The 26,128-nt window shown below is 45.8% G+C and overlaps 1 protein-coding gene across 2 annotated transcripts in view; it reads right to left on the bottom strand.

Annotated features, from left to right (window-relative positions):
- LOC146839637 (uncharacterized) overlaps positions 1 to 26,128 on the bottom strand; it is a 590,171-nt gene that overhangs the window by 194,136 nt on the left and 369,907 nt on the right. For both annotated transcript variants that reach the window (XM_085650371.1, XM_085650372.1), the window contains one exon: positions 25,388 to 25,492. In XM_085650371.1, the coding sequence (XP_085506497.1) occupies positions 25,388 to 25,492 (105 nt within the window). The remainder of the gene's footprint in view (positions 1 to 25,387; positions 25,493 to 26,128) is intronic.

Raw genomic sequence — 26,128 nt, 5'->3', positions numbered from 1 at the left:
TTTAGTTGGGAGATTAAGCTCATTTGAATCCTGAGGGTCCCTAGGGTCCAACTAGCCCACTAGGTACCTCCAGTAAGCACCACAGAGCTGCGTTGCAGAGAGGTGTAAAAAGTGGCACGACCTGGGCCACCTCTCTGCAACGCAGCTCAGTGGCGCTTAGTGGAAGCACTTGGTGGGCTAGTTAGCCCCCAGTGGCCCTCAGGATTGAAGGGGAATTATTTCCCCAACTTAAAACGCGCCACAGGGCGTGTTTGCACACGTCACCTCAGGCCCCGTCCCCTCCCTTCACCACTGTGTAAACGCACCCTGTGGCCGTTCTAAGTTGAGAGATTAAGTCCCCTTGAATCCTAAGGGTACCTAGGGTCAAACTAGCCCACTAGGTACCTACAGTAAGCACCACAGAGCTGCGTTGCATAGAGCTGTAAAAAGGGGCGTGGCCTCAGAACACCTGTCTGCAACACAGCTCTCTGGCGCATACTGGAGATATCTGTTGGGCTGGTTGGCCCTCAGGAACCCTCAGTATTGAAGGGGAATTAATTCCCCAACTTACAACTGGCCAGGGGGCGCGTTTGCAGAGTGCTGCATGGAGGGGGCGTGGCCTCCGGCGCGATGCCTGTCTTTTCTTTATTTTATTTTTTTAAGAAGGAGGGCTGTGTGGCCCCCCTTCTTTTTCTAATTTATTGGCCCTGGGGACCCCATCCCCCAGGGCCTGCACCCTAATTTTTTTTGTTGAAAAAAATTAATTTAGCCCTCTCAAGGCCTTAATCGGCCTCGGGGACCCCAACCCCCGGGTCATGGCCTTTTTTTTTTTAATTCTTTGGGAGGGGGCTGCGTTGCCCCTCCTCAGGCCACTTATGGCCCCGGGGACCCCATCCCCCGGGGCCGGCCTTTGTTTTTTAGTATTTAAAAAATATATATATTTATAGAAACACCTAGGACATGCTGGACAAACCGCATGTACCTATCACCATGACGACTTGCGTGATATTCATTAAAAGGCAACTATGCATACAATTAATCCACGTGGAATGTATTTACACTGCTAGTGAAGCTCTGACGTGTCTGACGCCCTACCGTGCCTAATCCCGGCGCCCCCGCTGGTGGGTACTCCCCAAGTAGACACCCTTGTCGTTTAATTATACAAACATGGGTAGCTATTGACGGGCACATTTAATACACATGCACACCAAGCCATTCAAAGGGGATTCGACAAAAATTCAACCAAACTATGCAAGAAACCCCACTCACGGTTAATAAATCACACACCTACCGCCAGATGTGTAATACTTTTTATTTTACTCTCTGGAAAGGAGACGAACCTCCCACCTGTGCCCGCCGAGTGCCACACACCTCTGTGTTGTATTCCTCCAGCTAGTACGTATGCTATGACACTCTCTAGCCCATGTGCATTGTAACACCACCCCGTGAATGTCATCCCACACTTGCCTTCGCACAGGTTTTATCGCCCCATCTAATGTGCCTTCCTCAATGCCTATATTATAACGCACAGCGCTATGCCATACATATTACAATCTGGGATCCATATCTTTGTCACAGTGCATATGCAACGTTACACTTCCCAGCACATATTTTATATTACAACTTTAGAGACTAGTTAGGTTACACAACACTGCCCTGTGCATATTACACTCCAAGGCGCATATCGCATAGCACGCGCTAGTGTCTGTGCTATCTCGTGCTCTCCAATGAATCTGTCATTGCGCACAATGTATTGCATATTATATTTCATTCCCCGGTTCATCTGATATCACACTTTTTGGTGCATAGTTTATACCATATACTATATCTAGTTTTCATTTTCAATCGTGCTCTCAGGACTATATTCTATATAACACTGCGTCCACCTACCCTTTTCACGGGCATTACATTTTGCGATGGGGGTAGAGGGTCAGGGGATGTTTCTGCCAAGTGAGCCCAGAGTCACAGTCACAAACGTCCTCTTTTTCCTGAATAAAAGTGAGATTATGCTGCATACTTGTTCATATTTTAAGTAGTTTGCACAGACACACATTTTAAAAACAATAAAGTTCCTAATACCCACCTTCTCTGAACAGTTAGCTTGCTGCCCATCCACCTCCTCCCTATCCTCTGTTTTCTGAATCCATGAACAAGCCTCCTCCCTCCTGCCATGCATGGTCTGATGTGCTGCCACTGCCCTTCATTTAGCATGATGTACCAGTCCACTCCTCCTGCCCTCCATTGCCCAATTCTATGGCCCATCACTGACCTCCTGCTTAGCCTCTGTGCTCAGTTTGCTGCCCCTATTCTTCTTCCCCCTTCCCTCTGATGTCTTTGTGCATGCCCCTGCTCCATCCTTTTTGCCCACCATGTTCCATGGAACTACCACTCCTATCTACTCTGAGTGTTCTGTTGAGCTGCCACTCCCCTCCCACCTGCCTAGCCTTGTCAGATGACTGTAACTTGTCCCTGCCACCTCCACCCTGCCTGTCCACATGCCATGCCCCTATCCCCTTCCTCCTGTCCTCCATTGTCCATTTTACTGCCACACCCTTCTGCCCTCCCTGGTCTGTTGTGCTGCAACTGCTCCTCTTGCCTGCCCCGCGCGGTCTGTTGTGAGGCCCCTTCCCCTTGTTGCAGGGATTCTGCTCATACACAGAACTATGCACAGGAAACCAGGACCTCAGTGAATTGTGGTGTACCAAAAACTCACCTCAGAACCCAGAACCCCTTATCCGACCAGCATCAGTGTCCCATTCGTTATCCGTATTATCACGGCGGTCCCAATGAATAGACAACCAAGAACAAGCGACTTAGGGTACTCTCAGGAATGGTGGGAATCAGAAATACCTGTTCGTAATTATTCTCATATCAGTCCACAACAAGAGTAAACAAAGACACGGTAAAGTTTAAAGAGTTTATTGTATAAACCTCGTGTCCTAAGATGCAGTACTTTGGCTAACACAAGCAGACAAATGATTAATATCAAAACCATCAGCATTGTTACAATACCATAGAAAATAAAGGGAGAAATCATGTTATGAATGACAGTGGGTTTCAACCACCTTCCCTTCACTAATAAGCTAAAATTATTAGACTAATAAAAGGTCTCTAGGTTTGAATGGGGGACCCCATACCGTAAAGATCAGCTTAGTGAAATCACATCACAGGATCAGATGTAGTCTTCTCTCAGGAAAGCTCTTCTTCAGAATGTGTGTTAAACATGCAGCCTGCAATATTAAAAGCACTCGTCTTTCAGGTATTTGCAGCTGCGTGTGTGTTATGGCTAAATAGTGGGCCTATCAACCTGAACTCAAAAACATGCATTGTCTAGCGACCCAGACTGTTTCTTTACACAATGTTCAGACCAAGGTCACAGCTCACGGCTAGGGATGTGAACAACAGACAGTTCTCATGCGAAGAAAAAGGCGAGCAAGCAGTTTTCAAATAATAACATGTAACTGCAGTGTTGTGTGCAAAAGCAGCAAAAAGTGGCAAGATGGCTTTCTAGCATCTAACGCGGTTATGCTAACTTAGCAATGTATGTATGTAAAGGGCAGCCCTCACTACACCCCCCTTTGATCGGACCACTAGCCAATAGGGATACAACCATGGAACGCAGAGTTCAAGTACGATAGAACAGAACTAAGTGCACGTATTTGAAATCCACATAATAGGCAGTGAAAGTTCGAAGAGAAGAAAACCCAGAAAATTAGAAAAATTCGAATGGAATGATTAAAGGCAAGGCTCAGAGAGCCTCTAATTATGAAGAGAAAAAAAAAGGTAAAAATATAAAGTTAAAATATTTAAAAAAAAATAAAGAAATCCGTGCAACGAAAAGTTGGACGACCTCCAAGTTAGTCCATCAAGGTATATGCACAGTAAGTAGCAACAGCTTCCAACAGGAAATCGCTGGAGTGTCCTCTAAAAGTTTCTGCAATCCAGTTTAATAAAGGAAATGAACATACATGTTCTTCGTCAAGCGGAGCCTCTAGGACCATCAGAGGGCAACCGACATGTTCTTCGAGATAACTGTTTGCCAGAAAGACATATGCAGCCGTTCCGATGTCCCAATTCCCTAGGACTCCATGTGCCGCTCCACAGGCCATAATCCTGACACCAGAACAGTCCAACTCATGAGCCACTAAGGGACTCATCAGTCCATCATAATCCGGGGCGGGAGACACCGAGTTTGACAAGCACAAATCCAGAGCCCATTGGAAGGGACAATCTAGGCAATGAAAAACTGGCTGCACGCATGTAAAGTAGGAAAACCGGAAGGACAATCCATAGGCTATGCTTAAAGTCGCCTGTGGCAATGTACCATAGTACTCAAGCATCCGGTCACGGAGATGTAGCAGCCGAGGCAGGCTGACGTGAGACGCAAATTGTGCAGCCATTGCGCAGTAAGCAAACCAACAACAGCACTCCTGCTACGAGGGCCAGAATCAACGGGAGACCGCCAAAGACGCTGGAAAAAATAGAATGAAAAAAAGCCGGGATCACACCAAAAATAGTTTGGAAGGAGGTCACGAGGCCGGAGCCCACAATTTTGAAAAAATGAGCCAAGCCACTTGTTGACGAGGCATTAAAGATAGTTTGAATCAGAGCCCCAAAATGAAGTGGGAGGTCAGTATTCAAAAGCGCCTGCACCTCGGTGCGCGTATTTGCTACGTGAAGGACAAATGTTTCCCAGGAAGAAGTCAACGCGACTTCTTTTTGAGACAATAGAGCCCTTATTCTACTCATCTTATTGAACGTTGCTTTCAAGGTTGGAATGGAAGGCCAGATGGATACATCCAGCCGCCCATGCGGGGGTGGGAAAAGGACATTTTTACAGCAAACCACTCTCTGTGAAAAAGTCACTATGTAGGGAATTACCACTAGCATCCCACAGCAAGCTTCATTATTTAAAAGCAAATAACTGCCGTTAGCAAGCAGCGTGAACAATGGTGTAATAACTGGCACTGGAATCCCTTTCAGGACGCAAGCCAAATTGGGAGCATGCACATTGCATGCGCCATGCAATTGAATGTGTCTACATACTACTGAATGATCAGGCGTGGAGGTGCATTCCTCGCCTTTCAAGTATACTTCTTTACCATCTCTCGTACAACGGTATGTAAAAGGGAGTGACCAAACTTCATGCAGGAAGGCTGTACCCAGTTGTTTATATCTGCCTGGTGCATAATGTTTCATGCAAGAGCTGAACTTAAACAATGGAAAAGGTAAGGTGATTAATCCGTGGATAAGCCACACGGCTGAATTCAATTCGGCCACAGAGAAAGGTAAAGGTTTTAACTTTTCAATATGCAGTAATGAATAGGTTGCATCTTTCATGGACATAAATTGTTGTTTTGCGGTTAAGTTAAAGGGAAGAAACAAAGATGACGTATTCATATAGTCCCATGGGACTTTCCCTGCCTTCAACGTTTGCAACATCCATGCAAACTGCATAACAGAACGCAATTGATTTTGACCATGATACAACACAGACATATCATCCTGCACAATATCAACAATAGAAGAAACAATATTGTCTAATGTATAAATTCTGGAAGAAAGGGTGTTAATGCTATTATCTATAACGGCTAGTACTTTTTCCATATTGGCTTGATCAATAGCCCTCAAGCGGGAAGCAGCCTCAATTTGTGATCATTTCCACACCTCGTTATGAATGGCATACACCCATCTTTTGGACCTGCCACCCACAGGGCCCTTAACAAAATCATTCAAATCTATTTTGTCATGTAATTTTGATAAATGAAGTTTAACAGATGCCAAGGGGGAATGTTGCAGCCAAGATTGGCATAACTTCCCTACAGAGTAGGTAGTTACAGAATGAGAGGACTCAAAACGAGGATCTATGCGTACCTGCGTATACCCAGGTTTCAGACCCAGAAACCGATGTTGACAGGAATCGGAGCTCGTCTGCCATATTAACCATCCTTCTGGACTAATTTTGGAAATATTTAAGGACGTGTTAGAGATAGATGACTGCAACGCATCAAGTGATAGATCTGTTTGGTTATCCCAATTTGGATAAGCACCCAGATCCGGAATAGAGGGAAAATTTAGTTTTTTCGAAGTAGCCAATCCAAGACACGTGGTTTGGAAGATTGTTGAATTTAAATACAACAGGTGATTTGGTATAAGGCAGGCACGATGCAAAGCTTCTGTTCCATGGTTTGGAACCCCAAACCGATTTAAGATCAATAGTAGCCTTCCACAGATCATAACCTTTGGTTGACAACTCATCCATAAAGGACTTAGAATATAATAATTTTGTGTGTGTCAGCCTAACTTTAGAGGCAGGCTCGGCTGCCACTTAAAAATAAAAGGAGGCTGGATTGGAAACACTGAATTCAGTAAAATATGTGTATTTGTCTACCAATGTAGGTCACCTACCTAAAAGTGGTGTTGGACAATGTTCCCACTGGGTAAAATTTACAAAATTTTGAAACGTATTTGCTTTATGTAGGAAATGATTGCCATAATGTTGAAAACAATACTGTTCAGCATAATTAGCAGTATCTGAATACAAATCCTCAGCATCAAATGCGGCATAATATTTCAAATCAGAAAACAGTGCTTCTATGGCATGAACGTCCCAATCATCAGAACGGATGTTTTGCTTAACCACATCATCCATAGAAACACGAAATACATTCGGTACATTGATGACCTCAGTCGGACCATGAATTTGAAATTTAACGGCATCCCACGCACTCCCATCTAACACAGGCCAGGCAGTAATATTCACAAAAGTCTGGTCCCATTTCATGATGTGTGATGAGCAGTGGGGGGCCAAAGTTCCATCAATTAGTCTAATTGAAGCTCTTTCCTTTACGTAATGTCCATTTACAAGACGAAAAAATACCACCACGAATCCAATGGACATGAATAAAAAAACACTTACAAGTATCAACCAAATGTAAGTCCAAGGAGGAATCAAAACATGTTGTTTAAACCAGACAGCAAAAATAGAAACCCTGGATTGGGAATTGGAAGTCAATGAGTTAGTGTCAAATGAAGACTGTGACTGGTCAACCGCCGTGGTTTGTAAAACAGGCAATTGCACATCTGCAGGATAAGCATACTCAGCATCTTCAAGCAGACTACCAGCGGGTGGCAATAACAAAGGATCAGTAACTGTATGCATCTCGATGGCAACATCAGACAAGATGGTAGAAGTCGGAGCCAAAATAGAATTTCTCAGCATTGCAGGGCACGAAACCGCTAGAGTCATACTAAGAAGAATCGGCCACTCGTTGTAGTTTTACATTGTCAATTGAGATGTACCTATTATCCTTGCGACCAGGAAGTGGAGGTACCCTGCACGCCATGCACTGGAACCGGTGCACGATAAGAGGGGCTGAACTCTTTCTTGTTCTCCACCTTCTCACGGACCAGGTCACCAACTTGAGGTAGCCAGCCTGCTACCGAAATCTGAAGCGCAGCATCAGATGTGGAGGGTACATGTTCCTTCGCTAGACTGTCTCTGGCTTCTTGTAGATTCTGCAATACAGCACAGTGATCAACTACGTCAAAGGGTGCGGCTGACGCCGCCATGTCTAGACCATCAAGGTCTGGGACAAACATTCTTATGCCGAAGAGCATCATGTATGGGGTCCGCCCACCCAGAGACCGTCTAGGGAGATTATTAAGTGCACGTTGAACGTTATACAAATGGGCTAGCCAGTTCCGGCCAGTGCCTAAAACCCGTGCTGTCAAAGATTGCGTTAAGTCACGGTTCATTCGCTCCACTACACTATTACCCTCAGGCCGGTAGGGAGACGAAAATTTGACTTGGACCCCCAAATTTCTCATGGCTTCTTTGTATGTCTTAGAGGCGAACGCAGGGCCCTGATCAGAATGAAAGGTACCACATGCAAAACTTCCCACAAAGACACGCAAATCCCTGATGACAGTCCGGGAATCAGCACTCCTTTGTGGCCACACCCATAGAAAACATGTGCACGAATCCACTGCAACCAAGATGTACTTGTACGCAGTATCAGAGGAAAATGGACCACAGTGATCTAAATAAATGCACCCAAGCGGTTTATTAGATATGTACAACTGAGTTTGTGGTGGGCGCGCAACAGTTGAAGGTTTAATCTGTTGGCAAATATCACAATCAAGAACATAAGCGCGTGCTTGTTTATATAAACCGATCCGCCAGTAACGTTGTTGTAACAGAGATACAGTAGCTGCAACGCCGGCGTGGGCAGATGCCAACCCCTCGTGAGCTGCGTGTATCAAAGATGGTCTGCAGTCCGCGTTGGGAATCAATCTGTCACCAACGTCGTTAATCCTCACTAACGGGACGTTATCAGGACTTAAGTGATAATGGTAACGAGAAGGGAAACCTTTCGGGTAATTACTTCCCTTCTCTGTTGCAGCTATAGCTGCCAGAATGTCATCATCAATCTTACTTTGGATCTTGTAACTGCTGCTACTAAGTATGTTGCCACTGCTGTTTTTGCTGCCACGTCAGCTAAGTTGTTTCCGACAGCATGGACACCAAGTCGTTGGTGACCAAGAGTGTGAATAACATTCACGAGCGGCAGACGTTCTTTAAGTTTTGCCACTCGAACCCAAAGCGTTTTATACTTAATTGTGCTACCTTTGGAATCGCGATAATCATTTTGAGACCAAAAATGTAGATTGTCGTTGTAGGACTGAACACAATAAAAGGAGTCACTCACTATAAGAGTAGTGACTCGAGGGTCAGCAAACTCTAGTGCAAGCACCAGAGCCCGGAGTTCTGCCAACTGTGCGGTACAATCACCCAATGACTGCGTATGCACCACATCAGATTGGAAATCACCATTTACGAATGTTCCCACCACAATTGCGCAGGCCGCTGAATAAGCATGCTTCGATCCAATCGCCGGTTGCGCCGAACCGTCCGTGTAAATGACACAATGGTAATCCTCGAGCGGTCGCAAAGACAGAGGAGCCGGATGAACAAATTCATACTACAAGTACTCCTGAGTCTGTAATGAGGCATCAAAGATATAGGTGACATCCGGTGATGTCAAAGAAGTGGCCCATTGTATCCACCTTGGATGCAAAGCTTTAGAATTAGGTACACTTGCTTTCGTCACTGCCTCAAGGGCAGGATATGGTGTGACAACCAACATGCGCTTCCCTTGTGACAGCGCTCGTTCTTTGAGAATCGCCATCTGCACAGCCGTCAGCACTTTTTCGACAGAGGAAAAACGCAGTTCAGCAGAAGTGTACAAGTGTACTTTGTATGCAATGGGGATGGTGTCGCCCTCATTGAATGTTAAGTACGTGAAACCCACTGCCCTATGACCAGGTTTGTGTGGTTATCACGTGTCAGTAAGTATTTTGAAGCAAGAAGATCAGCTTGCAAAGATTGCAAAATAGCTGAATGCTCTAGCTGCCAGCATGATTTGGAAAAAGTAGGTTGTACCAAGGCATAAAGCGGCTTGATACGCTGGGCATAATCAGGAATGTACGTTCTGCCGAAATTCAGAAAGCCCAGTAAAGACTGTAATTTTTTCAGTGTTGTTGGAGCACGCAGACAAGCGCACTTCTCGAGAAATTGAGGAGCCAGACCTTCATTGTTGAGCTCGTAGCCCAAAAACAACACTGTAAGTTCTGCAATGTGAGACTTCCCAAAATTAAATTTGTTACCGACGTCTGCTAACATCACAATAATGCGATCAACGCGACACAGATGCGGCCACAACTTGTCGTCTGTGAGATAAATATCATCAACATACGAGTACGCATCCGGGTCTATGCTCTCTAAAAGAGAGACTATACGTGCGGCAAAGACGCCTGGACTGTTTTTGTAGCCCATGGCTAGTCTTGTAAACTGTTTTTGTTTGCCGCCTGAAGTAAATGCTGTCCACTGACTGCTAAGAGAGGACAGATTATGGCTATAAAAGCCATTGGAAATGTCAAGTGTGGTTTTAAACCTCTTTCTCAAGAGACTATCGACGAGAGCCGAACTGCGAGTATTCTGTACCACGCATGTCCGGCAATGAGAGTTCAAATGCCGGTAATCCAAAACCAGGCGGTATGACCCGTTAGGCTTCGTCACAGTGAATAAAGGATTATTCATCGGGGACACACAAGTTTCAATAACACCCTGATATTCCAATTGTTCAAGGATTGCCGCGACGTGAGGTCTTGCTTCACGCCGCATGGGATATTGGGGTTGTGGCTGGGGCATGGACCGCAACGGAATCTCATGGCCGGGGGACAGTTTATCCCAGCCTACTTGAGTACGATACAAGGCCGGCGCTAGCACCAGAGCCCACTCCTCAGCGAACCTTTTAGCGCGTTCCTTTGGCACTGTGTGCGCAAAGGACGGGAGGATTACTTCCTCCCCTCTAGGAGGGTCTAAAATGAAAGCTGGGGGCCAGTCTGCCTCCGCAAGGAGAATATCATAAGAAGTGGTCAGATTATCCCAAAAAATCCCTTGTATTGTGCGTTGTATGTCACCTTCGATTAGGAGGACTATGTTATATAGTCTGTCAGGGGGAGCCACTCTAGTGTCTGCAGTTTCTACAGTGACGAACGTGTCAGTTGCTGTCGCCTCCAGATATCGACGCAGTGCTTGTCGCACTATGGTAACTTCCGCTGCGCTGTCTAGCAGCGTTAGTGCCCATGTCAGGTTCCGAAGCTGCATACGCACTATCTGTGGCATACCTCGCTGTTAGCGCAGCAACTTTCTTCTTTTGAAACGGGGGTCGTTGACGTGCAAACTCGTCCTGCTTGCCTTTACCGTCAGTCTGGCGGGATTACTCACGTCCTTGTGGGGCACCCCGACCTTTGCCACCGCCTCCGCCACCGGACTGTTCAGCCGATGTTTCCTGTGAAGAACGAGGAGAACGTTGTTCAGAAACCTGAAATCAATCAGGTGACCTAATAGTAGATCGATCGTGCAGATCATATGTGCGTTCGCTACTGGACTGTACGGGAGAGGCAGGACGAGACCCCTGTTTCTGTTGCTGCTTTCCCTGTTTCTTGTTACGCCAATTTTGTTTTGGAAAACCTGGACGTTCGTCTTTACCAGATGAACCTGTCTTAGTCTGCTGTATCAAATCAGGAATTATCACAGTTGGTTTAACGCCTAAAGCGCTACGTCCAACCTGTTTATAGGCATTCACGATAATTCTCGCGAACTCCCTCAGCTTGTCGTCTTCGTCCACTGCGTCTAATTTATTAGCCACTTGGAACTGCATAGCATCTCCCTTGAGGTTGCCCATTATCATGGTCGCAACCACATCGAACACTCCGACAAGCCGCAAACCCAATTCTACACCTGCCTCCGCACCGTGATTCTCTTGAACACGTTTAATAACGGAGGGCAGCACAGACAGAGATGGAGTGCCGAAGCACTTCGAGTATGTTGCAGCAAAGACCTTGCCCCATTTGGCACAATCGGCCATATCAGGGACCAAGTCCTTCGGCAAACTAACCGTAAGTATCCTGTGCTTCTCTACAGGAGTTGTATTCGGAAAAACCGCTTCCAGCTGGTCAAATTTCTCAGCAAGCCAATAAGAGAAATCATCCCTATTTTGGGGGCGCTTGCCCATAACCGAATTAACTACAACAGGACTAATAACCACTGCGTGGTGGTCCGTGGGTTGTCCCGCAACAGCAGGTGCCCCCATCTGCACGTTGCGTGACACGTACTGCGCTAAAGCCCTATGTACAGTAATAAGGGCTGTGTGGAGTACACGACTCAGCCACCGTCACATGAAGATAGCGGGGATGAGGCGTATATCCGGCTAGTACCGGCCATGTGGCCCCTGCTATTGACAAAGGGCCCATTCTCGCCGGTATAACCGCATGGGGAAGGGCGCCATTAAACCAAATACTATGCTGCCAGGTAGAAATAGGAATCTCTTGTGTCCTATATGGCGTATAGTTGGCTGGTAGCTGCGTGGCAGTATAGGAGTGGAACGTATCATCGTCTTCACTCACCGCCGGCAAAGTAACCCAAGAGTAAAACAACTCATAAGGAAACAACGCATCGGCACTTACCACAAAAATCACAGCCATACCATCGTTCGGCACCCCATACTGCGTCAAATGACGTTTCAGAGGTGCACGGCTATGTGCCGGAATATCGACCGCCATTAGGAAATAGAGAGCAAATCTACAAAGAGTTTTATCAGTAGCACAAGGGTTCAGAAACCTTTATAATGATCAAGCTTGAAGGAACCTATCAGGTTAACAATAGGTAGGTTGAAACCATCACTCTCATTGTCCGGAAACAAGAGTGAGGGCTTGTGGACTTATAGGAGCACTACTAAGGCGTCTCAGATCAATAGACCAAACGTTAGGGGTGCCATGTTGCAGGGATTCTGCTCATACACAGAACTATGCGCAGGAAACCAGGACCTCAGTGAATTGTGGTGTACCAAAAACTCACCTCAGAACCCAGAACCCCTTATCCGACCAGCATCAGTGTCCCATTCGTTATCCGTATTATCACGGAGGTCCCAATGAATAGACAACCCAGAACAAGCGACTTAGGGTACTCTCAGGAATGGTGGGAATCAGAAATACCTGTTCGTAATTATTCTCATATCAGTCCACAACAAGAGTAAACAAAGACACGGTAAATTTTAAAGAGTTTCTTTTATAAACCTCGTGTCCTAAGATGCAGTACTTTGGCTAACACAAGCAGACAAATGATTAATATCAAAACCATGAGCATTGTTACAATACCATAGAAAATAAAGGGAGAAATCATGTTATAAATGACAGTGGGTTTCAACCACCTTCCCTTCACTAATAAGCTAAAATTATTAGACTAATAAAAGGTCTCTAGGTTTGAATGGGGGACCCCATACCGTAAAGATCAGCTTAGTGAAATCACATCACAGGATCAGATGTAGTCTTCTCTCAGGAAAGCTCTTCTTCAGAATGTGTGTTAAACATGCAGCCTGCAATATTAAAAGCACTCGTCTTTCAGGTATTTGCAGCTGCGTGTGTGTTATGGCTAAATAGTGGGCCGATCAACCTGAACTCAAAAACATGCATTGTCTAGCGACCCAGACTGTTTCTTTACACAATGTTTAGACCAAGGTCGCAGCTCACGGCTAGGGATGTGAACAACAGACAGTTCTCATGCGAAGAAAAAGGCGAGCAAGCATAACATGTAACTGCAGTGTCGTGCGCAAAAGCAGCAAAAAGTGGCAAGATGGCTTTCTAGTATCTAACGCGGTTATGCTAACTTAGCAATGTATGTATGTAAAGGGCAGCCCTCACTACACCCTGAACTCTCTTGTCTGTGCCCAGGTCCTGACCCTCCCTTCTATCCTCCATGGTCCTTTGTGCATGCCCCTGCACCCTCCTTCTTGCCCATCATAGCCATTGTGCTGCCACTAACCCTCCCGCTTGCCATGCATGGTCTTCTGTGCTGCCATGGCCCCTCCCACCTTTCCTGTGTGGTCAGCTAGCTGCCCCTGACCCCCTCCCACCTTCCCTCCATGGTCTGTGTGTATGCCATCATAGTCTCCCTGTTGCTCTCCATGGTGTGTCTTGTTTCTAGTGCCCATCCTGCCTGACCTCCATGGTCATCTTGCTGCTCCTGCCCTGCCCCCTTGCCCCAAGCCCTCTGTTTCCATGTGCAGACCCCTTTTCCCTCCCTCCTGGCTTGTCTGTTCCATTGTAATGCCCCTGATCCGTCCCTCCTGCCCTTTATGGTCTGTTATGCTGCAGCTTTCTCTCCTGTCTGTCCATTATGGTCAGCTAGCTACCATTGCCTCTTTCCCCTCTGTTCTCTGTTGTCCATGTGCATGGTCCTGTCCCCTCCCTATTGCTTTCTATGGATTGTTGTGCTGCACTCCCGTCCCGCATGCCCTGTTTGGTGTATTGTGCTGCTGCAAACCCTGATGCCTGCCCTGTAGGGTCAGTTTGGTGCACCTCTCCATGTCCCTCCTGTCCTATGTTATCCTAGTCCATGTCCCTACCCCAATTCCTCCTGCCTACCATGATCCAATGTACCATACTTGCGTACATTTTGAACTTGGTAAGAGGGAGATTTTGAAAAAATACTGGGGTATTGATTTTCCCCTTTGAGTTACATTGAAAAAGAGGAGATTGTAGACATAAAGCCCATTTGTGCTTAAAAACATTGGACGTTTCCTGTCTGAAACGGGTCTGTTGGCATGTATGGTTGTACTACCACTGCCTCTTCCTTCTGTCCACAATGGTCTATTATATTGCCACAGCCTCTCTTGCCAGTCCTGTATTGTTGGTTTGTTGCCCCTGCCCCCTTTCCACTGCCCTCCATAGTCTGTTGTGCTGCCACTGCCCTTCCTGCCTGCCCAGTGTGGTCAAATTGTTGCCTCTGCACTCTCCTACCTGCCTTCAATTTTCAGAGCCCGTGCCCCTGGCCTCTGCCTCTTAACAGTATCCCAATGAACAACTAGATTGCTAACATTCTATATTTATAACAAAAGTGTGGAACGCCTCACGTCATCTTGATGTAATCAGAACTGTAATACCTAGAGCATTTCCTTTAGAAATGACATATATGAGAGGGTCTTATTTGCATCAAAATTATGGTTAGTGCTCTAAAAAACTAAAATGAGGACATATTTTCTGAGTTTTCAAATAGCGACAAAGAACTTTTAAATTATTTGTAATCTTTATGTTTTTTTATCCAGTTGACCACTTGATTAAATGTTGCACCTAGGGGAGAGGATGTGGTGTTAATTCCAGAGCTGCAGACTTTGCAACTGGGGAACCAGGTTGGAGTTTCTGCTTCAGCTCAACATTCTGTGATTCTGGTCAAATCACTTAATCTCCCCATGTCTACAACCAAAATGAATTTGATCTTGTGTGATGTAACCAATGCTCATGTAAAGCACTGCAATACCTGACAAGTCTGCACTATATAAAACTGCAAATACACAAAAAATAAGTGTTTTGCACACTTCTGTCATTGGGCTACATGTGGGCTACATCTGGGTGATATTTGTGCTGCATTTGGGCTCTTTTGTCTCTGGTGGCCATCTTGGGAGATTTATTTGTTATGAAGTTTCCTAATTTCCTCATTTACTGCAGTCTCCTCAGTAGGAAATGCTTTCAGTTTTTTACTTTGATTCCATCAAGAAGGTATTCAGATATGTCACACATTTGCCCTAAATTCTGAATGTTAGCACTCTAGTTGCTCATTAGATCACTGTAGTAAAGCTACTGCTCACCACGGAAGTCTGCTGCTGGTATTAAAAGTGCATGTTTCAGTCTGCATATCAGAATTTTTAAATGAATTAGAAGAGGATTTGAGAAGTCACTCAAAATGTGCCCTAATTTTTCTTTCTTCAGCACTAATCATAATTTCTATGGCACAATGAACCCCCTCATTGTGTTCCTTTTTAAAATTAATGTTTTAAGTGTTACCACTTTATTCCAATCAAGATGGCTTCAGGTATGCCAACACGCAGCCCCACTGGAGTTTTTTTTCCGCTAAAGCGTAACAGATTTTAGCGCTCTAGTTGTTCGTTAGAACACTCTGGGACATTCTGTTATTGGGCTATACTTGGGCTACATCTGGGTGATATTTGAGCTACATTTGGGCTCTTTTGTCTCTGGTGGCCATCTTGGGAGATTTATTTGTTATGAAGTTTCCTAATTTCCTCATTTACTGCAGTCTCCTCAGTAGGAAATACTTTCAGTTTTTTACTTTGGTTCCATCAAGAAGGCATTCAGATGTGTCACACATTTGCCATAAATTCTGAATGTTAGCACTCTAGTTGCTCATTAGATCACTGTAGTAAAGCTACTGTTCACCAGGTAAGTCTGCTGCTGGTATTCAAAGTGCATGTTTCAGTCTGCATGTCAGAATTTTTTATGAAATAGAAGAGGATTTGAGAAGTCAAAATGTGCCCTAATTTTTCTTTCAGCAGCACTAATCATAATTTCTATGGAAAAATGAACCCCCTCATTTTGTTCCTTTTTAAATTAAATGTTTTAAGTGTTACCACTTTATTCCAATCAAGATGGCTTCAGGTATGCCAACACGCAGCCCCACTGGAGTTTTTTTTTCCGCTAAAGCGTAACAGATTTTAATATAAATGACAACCCATCGGGAGATGGCACGCTTTAGGCCAGCATGACCTTTCTTGACACCCAGATAGCCAACAAAGAGTTGATCACCCACCAAAACTCTTTGGTGCGGTCAAGGTAGAAGGATAGCGCACATTTAGGGTCCAGACGGTGGAGTCTCTCCTTCTCCTTGGAAGGGTCTGAAGGTGGGTAAAAGGTGGGCAAAGTGATTATTTGTCCTATGTGAAAAGCTGTAACCACTTTGGGAAGGAACAATGGTCTGTCCTAAGCACCACTTTTTCCGGATGCACAAAGAAGAAAGGAGGCTTAGAAGAAAGAGCCTGAGGCTCAATCACACCGCGAGCAGAGGTGATGGCAACAAGAAAACAGTTTATAGGGTAAGTAGCCTAAGAGGACAGTTGTAAAGATGCTCGAAGGGAGCACATAAGATAAGTTAAAATGAGATTCAAGTCCTTCTGGGGCATTGGGAAAAGAGATGGAGGAAAGAGATGAATAATGCCCTTAAATAATCTGTTTACAATAGGAGACTTGAATAAAGAGGGCTGATCTGGTAGCCGAAGGAAAGCAGAAATAGCTGCAAGATAGCCATTAAGAGTGCCCAGAGCAGAGCCCTGTCGTGCCAAAGAAAGGATCAACAAAAGAACCTCAGAAAGAGGGGCAGAGAGGGGATCCACAGCCTTTGCTGTGCAACATGCCACATACTTATTCCATCAACAGGCATATACTGTTTTCGTGGAGGGAAATACATCCAATGCGGATCTCAAACTGCTGTGGCCAACCTGTCTTGGACCTCCCCCGATCCCAAAGTCCAAGATAAAAACGTTGGGCGTGTGGCTTGATAAGTCACTTAAATTCGACCAACAAGCAGTGGAAGTGGCAGGTGCATGTTATGGCACCATTACAATGCTGCGGAAAGTTCTCCCCCAAATCCCTATGGAGGCTAGGAGAACTGTGGTCCAGGCCTTGGTTCATAAGGAAACTTCAAGTTGCCCAGAACTGCACCTCTCGACTGCTGCTGGGTTTTCCTAGAACACAGTCCGCCAAGCCTTGTATGAAGACCCTACACTGGCTGCCCACTGAGGAGAGGATCAAATTGAAATCCCTCTGCATAGCCCACAAGACCCTCATGGGAAAAAGGCCCTCTCATTAACTGTTCCCTTATCACACTCTATCGTCCGAGGAAGCTCTTCTGCTCTTTGAACCTAAGTCTAGCCGTCATCCCTAAAATCCAAAGGATGCAAAGTGGGGGTCGTTCCTTCCCTTACAATACAGCTAAGCTTTGTACTGCCCTTCCCCTGCATCTGCGCTCAGAGATACACCACCTCACTTTTCGGAAGTGTCTCAAACTTGGCTGTCCTAGAGCACCAACTGGTGAGCCACCTTTCTTTGCCTGTTTTTTTCTGTCGCTAGCGCTGGGATGCCTCAGGGTAGCTATGTGCTTAAGTAGTGTTAATTAATAATATTAATAATATTAAGGGACGCCTGGCTGCCAAGATGACATTACAAACTTCGGGCGGAAGGTCAAAAACTGTCAACTGTCGCCACTCAATCTCCACGCAAAGAGGTGGCGGCTGGACAGGTTTGTGTGGAGGACCGTCTCCTGCTGCTGCAAGAGAAGATCCTCCCAAAGGGGCAGCCTGATCAGAGGATTGATGGCCATGCTAAGGAGCTCAGGGTACCAGACTCTTCGTGCCCAGTCCGGAGCCACAAGAATGACTCGGGCCTGCCTACACTTGACCTTCTTCAGCACTCAGGGCAGAAGTGGTACGGGCAGAAAGGCGCACAAGAGGCTGCAACTCCACTCACACCAAAAAGCATTGCAGAGCAGATGCAGCTTTGGAAATTCCAATGCACAGAACTGCTGACATTGCGCGTTGCCTTCGTTGATAAACAGACCTACCCAAGGATCTCCCCACTGCAGAAAGAGACATTGCAACACCTTCAAGTGCAAATGCCATTCATGATCTACCAGGCACCAACGGCTGAGTTCATCCACCCTGGCGTTCAGGGAACCTGTCAGGTGTTCTTGAACCACCACGGTCATGCCCGGATGTTCCAGCCATGTCCAAAAGCAAAGAGCCTCTTAACATAGGGTCCACGACCCCCACCCGCCTTGTTTGTTGCAGTACCACATGGTGGTGGTGTTGTTTGTTAACACCTGCACTAACCTCCCCTTAAGGAGGGAAGAAATGCCTTCAGTGCCAGATCGCCCGAAGCTCCACCAGGTTGATGTGGAGCCCAGACTCCACTGGAGAGCAGACTCCTCTGATCTCCGCCTCTCCCAAATGGCCGCCCCATCCCAGGAGTGATGCATCGGTTATCACCATGAGTTCTGGTTGGGGAAGGGAGAGGGATCTGCCTCTGACTCAATCCTGGTCTGTTAACCACCACTGCAGTTGCTGTGCAGTTCCCTCCAAGATCTGGATGTAGTCGGAAAGATTCCCCTGATGCTGTGCCCATTGGAACTTCAGGTACCACTACAGAGCCAGCATATGCCACCTGGCATGATCCACTAGCAGGATGCAGGAAGCAATGAGGCCCAGCAGCCTCATGATCATTCTCACCGAAATCCAGGATAGAGGCTGAAAAATTGGTATCATAGCCCTAATATCCTGGACTCGCTGCTCAGGAGTATAGGCCTGAAACTGCATTGTGTCCAGAGCCGATGAAAGGGAGCTTCAGAGAGGAAGGCAGGTGAACCCCAGCGAGTGCTGGAGGTCCGACGTAGTCTGGAGGTGGTAGATGACTGCCTTGGGTGAAAACGCCTTCAACAGTCAGTTGTCGAGATAGAGGAAGGCTGGAAACCCTGATCTGCCCAGATGTGCTACGGCCACCGCCATCACTTCCGTGCACGCCCGAGGGGCACTGGTAAGGCCAAAGGGGAGCACGGTAAACCAAAAATGCTCGTGGCCTACCGTGAACTGCAGGTAGCGCCTGTGGGCTGGCAGGATGGGAATGTGGAATTAGGCGTCCTGCAAGTCCAATGCCACCATCCAGTCTCCAGGGCCAAGGGCAGATAACACCAGAGCGAACATGAACATTCTGAACTTCTCCTGAGGTCTATAATAGGACGCAAGCCTTTGTCCTTCTTAGGCACCAGAAAGTAGCGGGAATAGCAACCACGACCTACTACTAGTGCAGGAACCCTTTTGATAGCTCCCTTGGCCAATAGAGCTCAGACTCCCTGGCGGAGAAGTGCCAAATGATCCTCCATTCGATTGAAAGACAGTGACATGGAGGAAGGGGCAGTCTCGAAGGGGAGGGAGTAGCCCCTTCGGGCTATTTGCAAAACCCACCTGTCCGACATGATGGATTGCCAGTGGGGGAGGTAATGGGGAACCCTGCCACCCACTGACTGTTCATAGCCCTGAAGGGTCAGACTAGGAGGGTTTGGAGGCTGCTGCAGGGGTGGAAAGGGTGCACTGGTCTGCCCGTTGGCTCACAGACCCGCGAGGTTGCTGGGTCCCAAGTCTGCAGCCACGCAGGGGCTGGGCAGCTTGCATGGACTGGTGGCTGGACTGGGCCAGATGAAGTGGGTGCCCCTTCTGTAACCACGAAAGGGGTAGAAAAGCAGACTGGGGTGGATAGGAAGTGAGGTTCAAGAATCTTGCAGTAGCCCGAGTATCCTTAAAGTGCTCTAGCACCAAGTCTGCTTTATCTCCAAAAAGGCGATGGCCATCAAAGGGCATGTCCAGCACGGTTAACTGGACATCCCCCAAAAAGCCAGACATCCTTAACCAAGCGTAGAGCCCAAGGGCTACCAACTTGGCAATCGTTTTGCTCAGTGAGTCAGTGGTATCCAGTCCACATCTTATTGTGAATTTGGCTGCGTCTCTCCCATCCATCACTGCCTGGGAGAAAATGGCCCGGGCGTCCTCCGGGCACTGAGGCATCACTTGCGGACTGTATTCCAGATAGTATGTAGTATCGGCCCAAGAGGCATGCGGTATGCACGGACCGTAGTGGCAAGCTGAAGGAAGAGAGCATGTCCTTCCCAAGCTGATCCAGCTTCTTGGATTCCCTGTGTGGAGGAGCAGAAAGGAATGCACCCTTGAAAGAAGAGGCTTGGACCACCAAACACTGAGGGAAAGGGTGTTGGGTGAGGAAAACTGGGTAGCCTGGAGCCGGGCGGTGGAAGGGGACGATCGTCCTTTCCACAGGTACCCCTGTACTGAACTTGGACCAGGTGCCCAGAAGGATGTCAGTGATGGCTTTGCTGAAAAGAAGAAGGGGTTCCGAGGAGGTTGATGCAGGCTGAAGCACCTCTGTCAGGAGATTAGTCCTGAATGCCACTGAAGGGAGCTCCAGGTCCAAGGCCTCAACTGCCCTTCGCAACACCATAGCGCAGGACGCTCCCTCCTCCGTAGCCACGGTAGGGAGAGAAAGCATGCAAAGGTCTGGGCAAGTGCCCAGGCCACTGGTTTCATCCAGGTCCTCTCTCCAGTCTGGCTCTTCCAGCTGGTCTGCCAAAGGGTCCAGCAACCCCCCCAATCCTCATCACCACCTTCTGGGTGATAGGGAATACCGGGGATGAACAGGGGAACATAATTACCCTCTGGCATTGGATTCGACGTCGACCGACATCCGTCCGGTTCCGGGTCCATCTCAGGGGTTAGGATGGGGATGGCATTGGCTGACTTTGGATTCATTGCCCAACAGTCGGAGCACAAATTCGGGTCCTGGTTGGGCTCCAGACACAAAAAACACACGAGGTGCGGGTTCATCACAGACATCAGTTTGTGACATGCTTTGCGAACGATGTGGAGTCGACTGACACCACCTACCAACAAGCAGGACCTACAAAATCTGAGAATTATTAATGTATATTGTATACATATACACTGATCTGAGAATTATTAATGTATATTTTACACATGTACAATAATTTGAGAATTATTAATGTATATTGTATACATATCTTGTTTTGAAATTCATTATTAGTCCGTGATAAATATGGAGCAGTACCTATGAGTTTGGATATTTGTTATTAATTGGCAATAGTTTTTACCCATTCTTTTCTACTTATTGTATGAAATTTGGACATTCAGAGTCTGCTAGACTGACGGAATCACAACTCCGGCCTGTCATCGGTCAGAGGTTCTGACACAGCCCCCTTTGTGACGACAGCAGACTTCCGACTGGGACTGCAGCCAGCGTCTGTGCGATTAGACATGGGGCACGACAACAAATGTGACTTAGCTATGTGAGTCTGGGCTGACAGCCTCAGTCTGTTTAGAATTTTCACGGAAGAAGTCGGACAATGGAGGTATGTGTTCATCATTTCAAAAACAAAATCCCTTAGTTTTTTTTTAGCATACATTAACACACTACTTTCATACCCTAATCACCAGTAGTTGAATAGAAATCAAAAAATTATAATATAAAATGCATTTATTGACAGGATCCTTTCAGAATTCAGAGAATAAAAAAGTTTTTTTTTTAAAACATGTGTATCATCCAATGTTCATACAAGTTAAAAACAGCTCAATCAGAAAACATGGGAGAAAATCACAAGCAATAATGTCATTAAGACTTAAAAGTAGCATACCAAGTATAAATTACACAAGTTAATAGCCCTGGTTCAACACTTTAGAGAGTTCTTTTCTCCTTGTAGAACCGGTACTGCTTAGGTGCCCTTTCAACACAAAGCGACGCGTTTCGGTGGTATAGTCTGATCCACCACGTTCTTCTGGCTTACAAATATGAATTTAGTGTCTCCCAACACAATCATCAAGATAGATAAAATGTTGGGGGAATCTGTACTCTCCCCTGTGAAATCTTCAGTCTCACGATAGCCTCACAGTATCAATATACTTGCGGAAAGGGTTTTCATATGCTCTCTTTGTAAATTGTTCTTCTGTTAACTCCACAAGAATTAAAAGGATAGATAGAGGGGTAGAGACAATCCTTCCTTGTTATCCTTTTGTTAAAAATTCATCTAGGTGTGGCCACTAGAGCGATGGCACCAAAAGCGACGACCTCTTATTTTGGGTAAACTTCCCAATCACTGGTGCACAACTGTTAGGAGCGATTTAATATCCTGGTCAAACAGCCATTACCGGAACTGAAGAGTCTCCTGACGTGCTCCTAGCGTCCTCAAATTTCACAATAGAGGTATGTGTTCACTACCATTTAGTTTAGTTGGTGGGATTACATTGCACTATGTAGAAATCAAGATTAATGGCCACTTTTGTTACTTACAGAATGATTGAATCAGTATTTTTTGGCCCTTATTGACCTACAAGAAAGATTTTCTTTGGAATCTGGTAAATTTACGAGGGTAAGCACTTTTGGTACTTCATGCATTTACCAATTCTGTCTTGTCCATTGACCTACCCAGTAAGTTTTTTCTGAATACAATATATATTATCTTACAACATTCCTATGGTCGGGACCGACTCCCCCTTTCAGTATTTTGCGGAACATATCTGCCGCTACAGTGTATGTCAGTGTGTTGTACGAAGTACAGTTAGGTGAGTCCGCCTTATGGTCTATGCTCTTTGCTCTTAATTAGGCTTCCTTTGTATAATATGTGTGCTTTTAATTGTTTCTAGCACATCTATTGAGTAGATTCGATTGGACCATTTTAGACATTGTTACACAATATAGGATTAACCGACCGTCAGGAGCCTTTTCGGGCCCTGCATGTGAGGCCCTCCACTCTACCGGTGGGATTTAGGTGAGTTTCCCCACCTTTTCACTAGTACTCTGTACATACACTTTTTAGTTCTGGAAATTGTTTAGATCTTCCACCTCAACTGTTTTACAGGTTCCTTGTTTTGCTGTCCTGATGAAGACCTGTTTAAAAAATAAGTGGCCTGTTGTCCATTTGGGGTCAAAACGTCGATAAACATACATATTTACCTGTACCGGATATATACTATCCTCGACATAAACCCCCTTTTTTCATAATATAGATTGTTGTGTGGGACGTTGGATGTTAGTATTTCAAGGGAGTTCCGGCCAGGCTGATGCCCCTTCTTTCCTTTTTTTTGTAGGTATTTGTATATATTGATTGTATATATTGTATACTGACATTTTTCACAAGCCCTCCTTTCAATCACTTTCTTTTCCTTCACTATCTGAACAACTTTAGTGCAGATGAAATTAATTCATTATTTGTTTAAGTGATGATATAAATTAAAATCTTTCTTGCATTTCATGGTATGGTTGTCAATCACTGGGTACTAGAGAATAAGATATCCCCTTTCATAGCCAAGGGTAAGCTGCACAGTAAGATGTGGTTCCCTGGACCAAATGACATGGTGAAATGTAACGTCAAGCACTGTGATTTGTGCCAAGCAACAGGTGGCCAGCTGCTCTGCCTTCCATCGTTACCAAGTCGGTCCCGGGCACCCCATGGCACCGCGCAAGTATGGATTTTGACAGCCTTCCTGATGGTTGTAATTTGCTAGTCATCCCTGATGATTTTTTGAAGTACCCTGAAGTGTAATTTGTGCCATCCACATCTGCGGAGGAAACCATACTGAAGTTAAAATAGGTTATGGCCTCTCATGACCTGATCAGAATGCCAGAATGCCGTCAGCTATTTTCTGCCAAGAAACACAAATTGTCACAAACTTGCTCTGCGTTGGCCCCAGGCAAATGGAGAGGCTGAGCATTTTAGGAGAATCACCAACAAGGTAGTGTGGATTGCTCAAGCAGAACAGCATACAATGGAGACGGCTGTATATACATTTCTGAAAGACTACTGACTCACAACTCACCCCACCACTGGTTTGGCTCTCAGCATCCAATATTTCGGAAGGAAAGTTGAAGACGTAATACCCTACCACCCTTGTCTGGAGGAGATTCCAGTTGGCAACAGCCTTGCCACATCTAGGAGACAGTCAAAAAATCAAAAAATGTACCAGCTCTGGCGGGCCATGGTCCCTAAGGTCAAAAAGACGGAAATAAGGTCCTGGTACGAGATCGCCACCGTGGCAGAAGTTCCGTCTTTTGAGTGGTTCTTGTGGCAAGTCACAAGAATAAATGGAATGATGGCAACCGCTGCATGGGGGGATGAGACTAATAAAATGTGTTGTACATCGAGAGATTCCATGAGGCCTTGGTCAGCAATGTAATGAGAGACCTCTAAAGTTACAACTGGGCTGGACTCCCACAGACATACAAAGCAATTGGCCAATCCGAGAGATTCAAGCCCCTGAGAGGTTTGCGACTCTGCATACCAAAAGCTGCTGCTGATTTGCTGCGAAAATATAGCTATAAACATAGGGGCAGATTTACCAGCCCCATGCGCCACTTTTGAGCCGCCGTTGCGTCACTTCTGTTTTGCAGCGGCGGCGTAAAGCTAGCGCAATGCTGTGGGGGATTTACAACGTGATGCATCCAGGGAGATGCGTCACGTTGTAAAGCCCTGCACCACATGAAACCTGCGCCAGGTTTCATATTAGAGTTCCGGCGCAGGGTGTGCATTCCAGTGCAGGAACTCCTTGGAAAAGTGCCTGAGTGAAAGCTACAAGATTTCACTCAGTCATTTTTCCGACCCCGCTGCGTCAAAACCTTGCTTGAAGCAGGCGTAAGGTGTGATGCACCATGTGGAAGATAGGCCGGGTTGGCACAGTGCTGGAGTTGCGTCGCGCTCGGAACACAACTCCAGCACTGCACCAACCTTACGCCGGAAGATGCGACACTCATCTGCCTATCCTTGCACCATGGTGCCACATTGTAAATGCGGCACATCCGTGGTGGCGCAACGATGGCATTGCGTGTCGCACGTTTCTTGGCGCATCCCTACTCATTTGCAGGGATGCGCCAGGAAACGTAAATCTGCCCCAAAAATTGTAAAAAAAATTCATAAATGTAGATGTCAAAAATTAACCTCATATCTAACTTTAAAAATTACTTTCAATGGAAAATTTCAAAATGAATGTAAACTCACTTTATACTTTCAGACGATTTAGTAAATGTACTCTCCTCAGTCAGTGTTTGATGGTGCGACAAGATGCAGGCCAACCCATTTGTGGGTAGATATTTTTGTATGGTCTTCATTTTGATTAAGTATATTTTTATAGTCTTTCTTATGGTACTCTGTATGGGGCCTGCATTATGCCCCTCGATTGAATACAGTGGTGTCAGTGATTGTAAGAACCTGCAAGCGAGTGTGTGAAAACCAGTGTCTTTGGTAAGAATCAGTGTTTGGGTGAGTGTGCCAGGGTATGTGTGCCTACCTCAGTGATGTATACAATGAGTGCACCTGAGTGGTACAGGAAGTGATGTCTGAGGAGCAGACATTTGTGAATGAGCTACCTTATATCAGTGGCAGAAGAAAGGAATGAGCATTATTCACACACAAAGCACCAGGGCAGCAGATTACCTTTGCAGGCGTGGAGGCAGATAACAACAGAGATGAGTATCATAAGCCCGAGTGGTACAGCCACTGACACACCTATGATCCAATCTGATTTCCAAGTTGATGAGGCTGAAAAAACAGAAATACACATTTTATGTTACAACCAGTCTGCTCTGCTAATATGTGTGATTCAGATAATAAGCTTGCATTGGTACGAACGGCTGATTCTACGGCTGATTCTAAAATCTACTCTAAGATAATTAGCGACTTCATCCATGTACAATGTGGTTAGAATATATTCAAACATTGTGATTCAAAATGCATTTCAATCGGTAATTTAATAAGTTTAGTTTGTCCATACCAAACTAAAATCATGGGCTAGAGAACCTACTACAAGAAGATGATGCAAGGTTATTTCTCCAGAATTATGATATCATCTTGTCTCAGAAAACTTGGTGTTTAGAACCATTACACATCATAGGCTACGTAGGGTATCATGTTTAAGCTATGTCCCTGAAATGTGTAAACCCTAAAGGGGCCACTCCACCAAATTCAACTGGTACACAGAACAAATAGATCTCTGGGTAAACTGGTTGCAAGCAAATAAGAAGGCAAGTCCCATTCATACGGCAGTTCTCTTTATAACTGTATATATTCACCCCAGCAAAGCAACAAAAAAATGGGAAAACATGGAAACTCTGTTCAGAATAATAAAATCTCTCCAGAAGCAATATAATCATCAGTGGCGGCTGGTGACATTAGAAA

Source organism: Triturus cristatus, chromosome 4_1, assembly GCF_964204655.1.
Source record: "Triturus cristatus chromosome 4_1, aTriCri1.1, whole genome shotgun sequence".
In the NCBI taxonomy this organism is placed as follows: domain Eukaryota; kingdom Metazoa; phylum Chordata; class Amphibia; order Caudata; family Salamandridae; genus Triturus; species Triturus cristatus.
The sequence above is the reverse complement of the archived record's forward strand: the minus strand, read 5'-3'. Positions and strand labels throughout refer to the sequence as shown.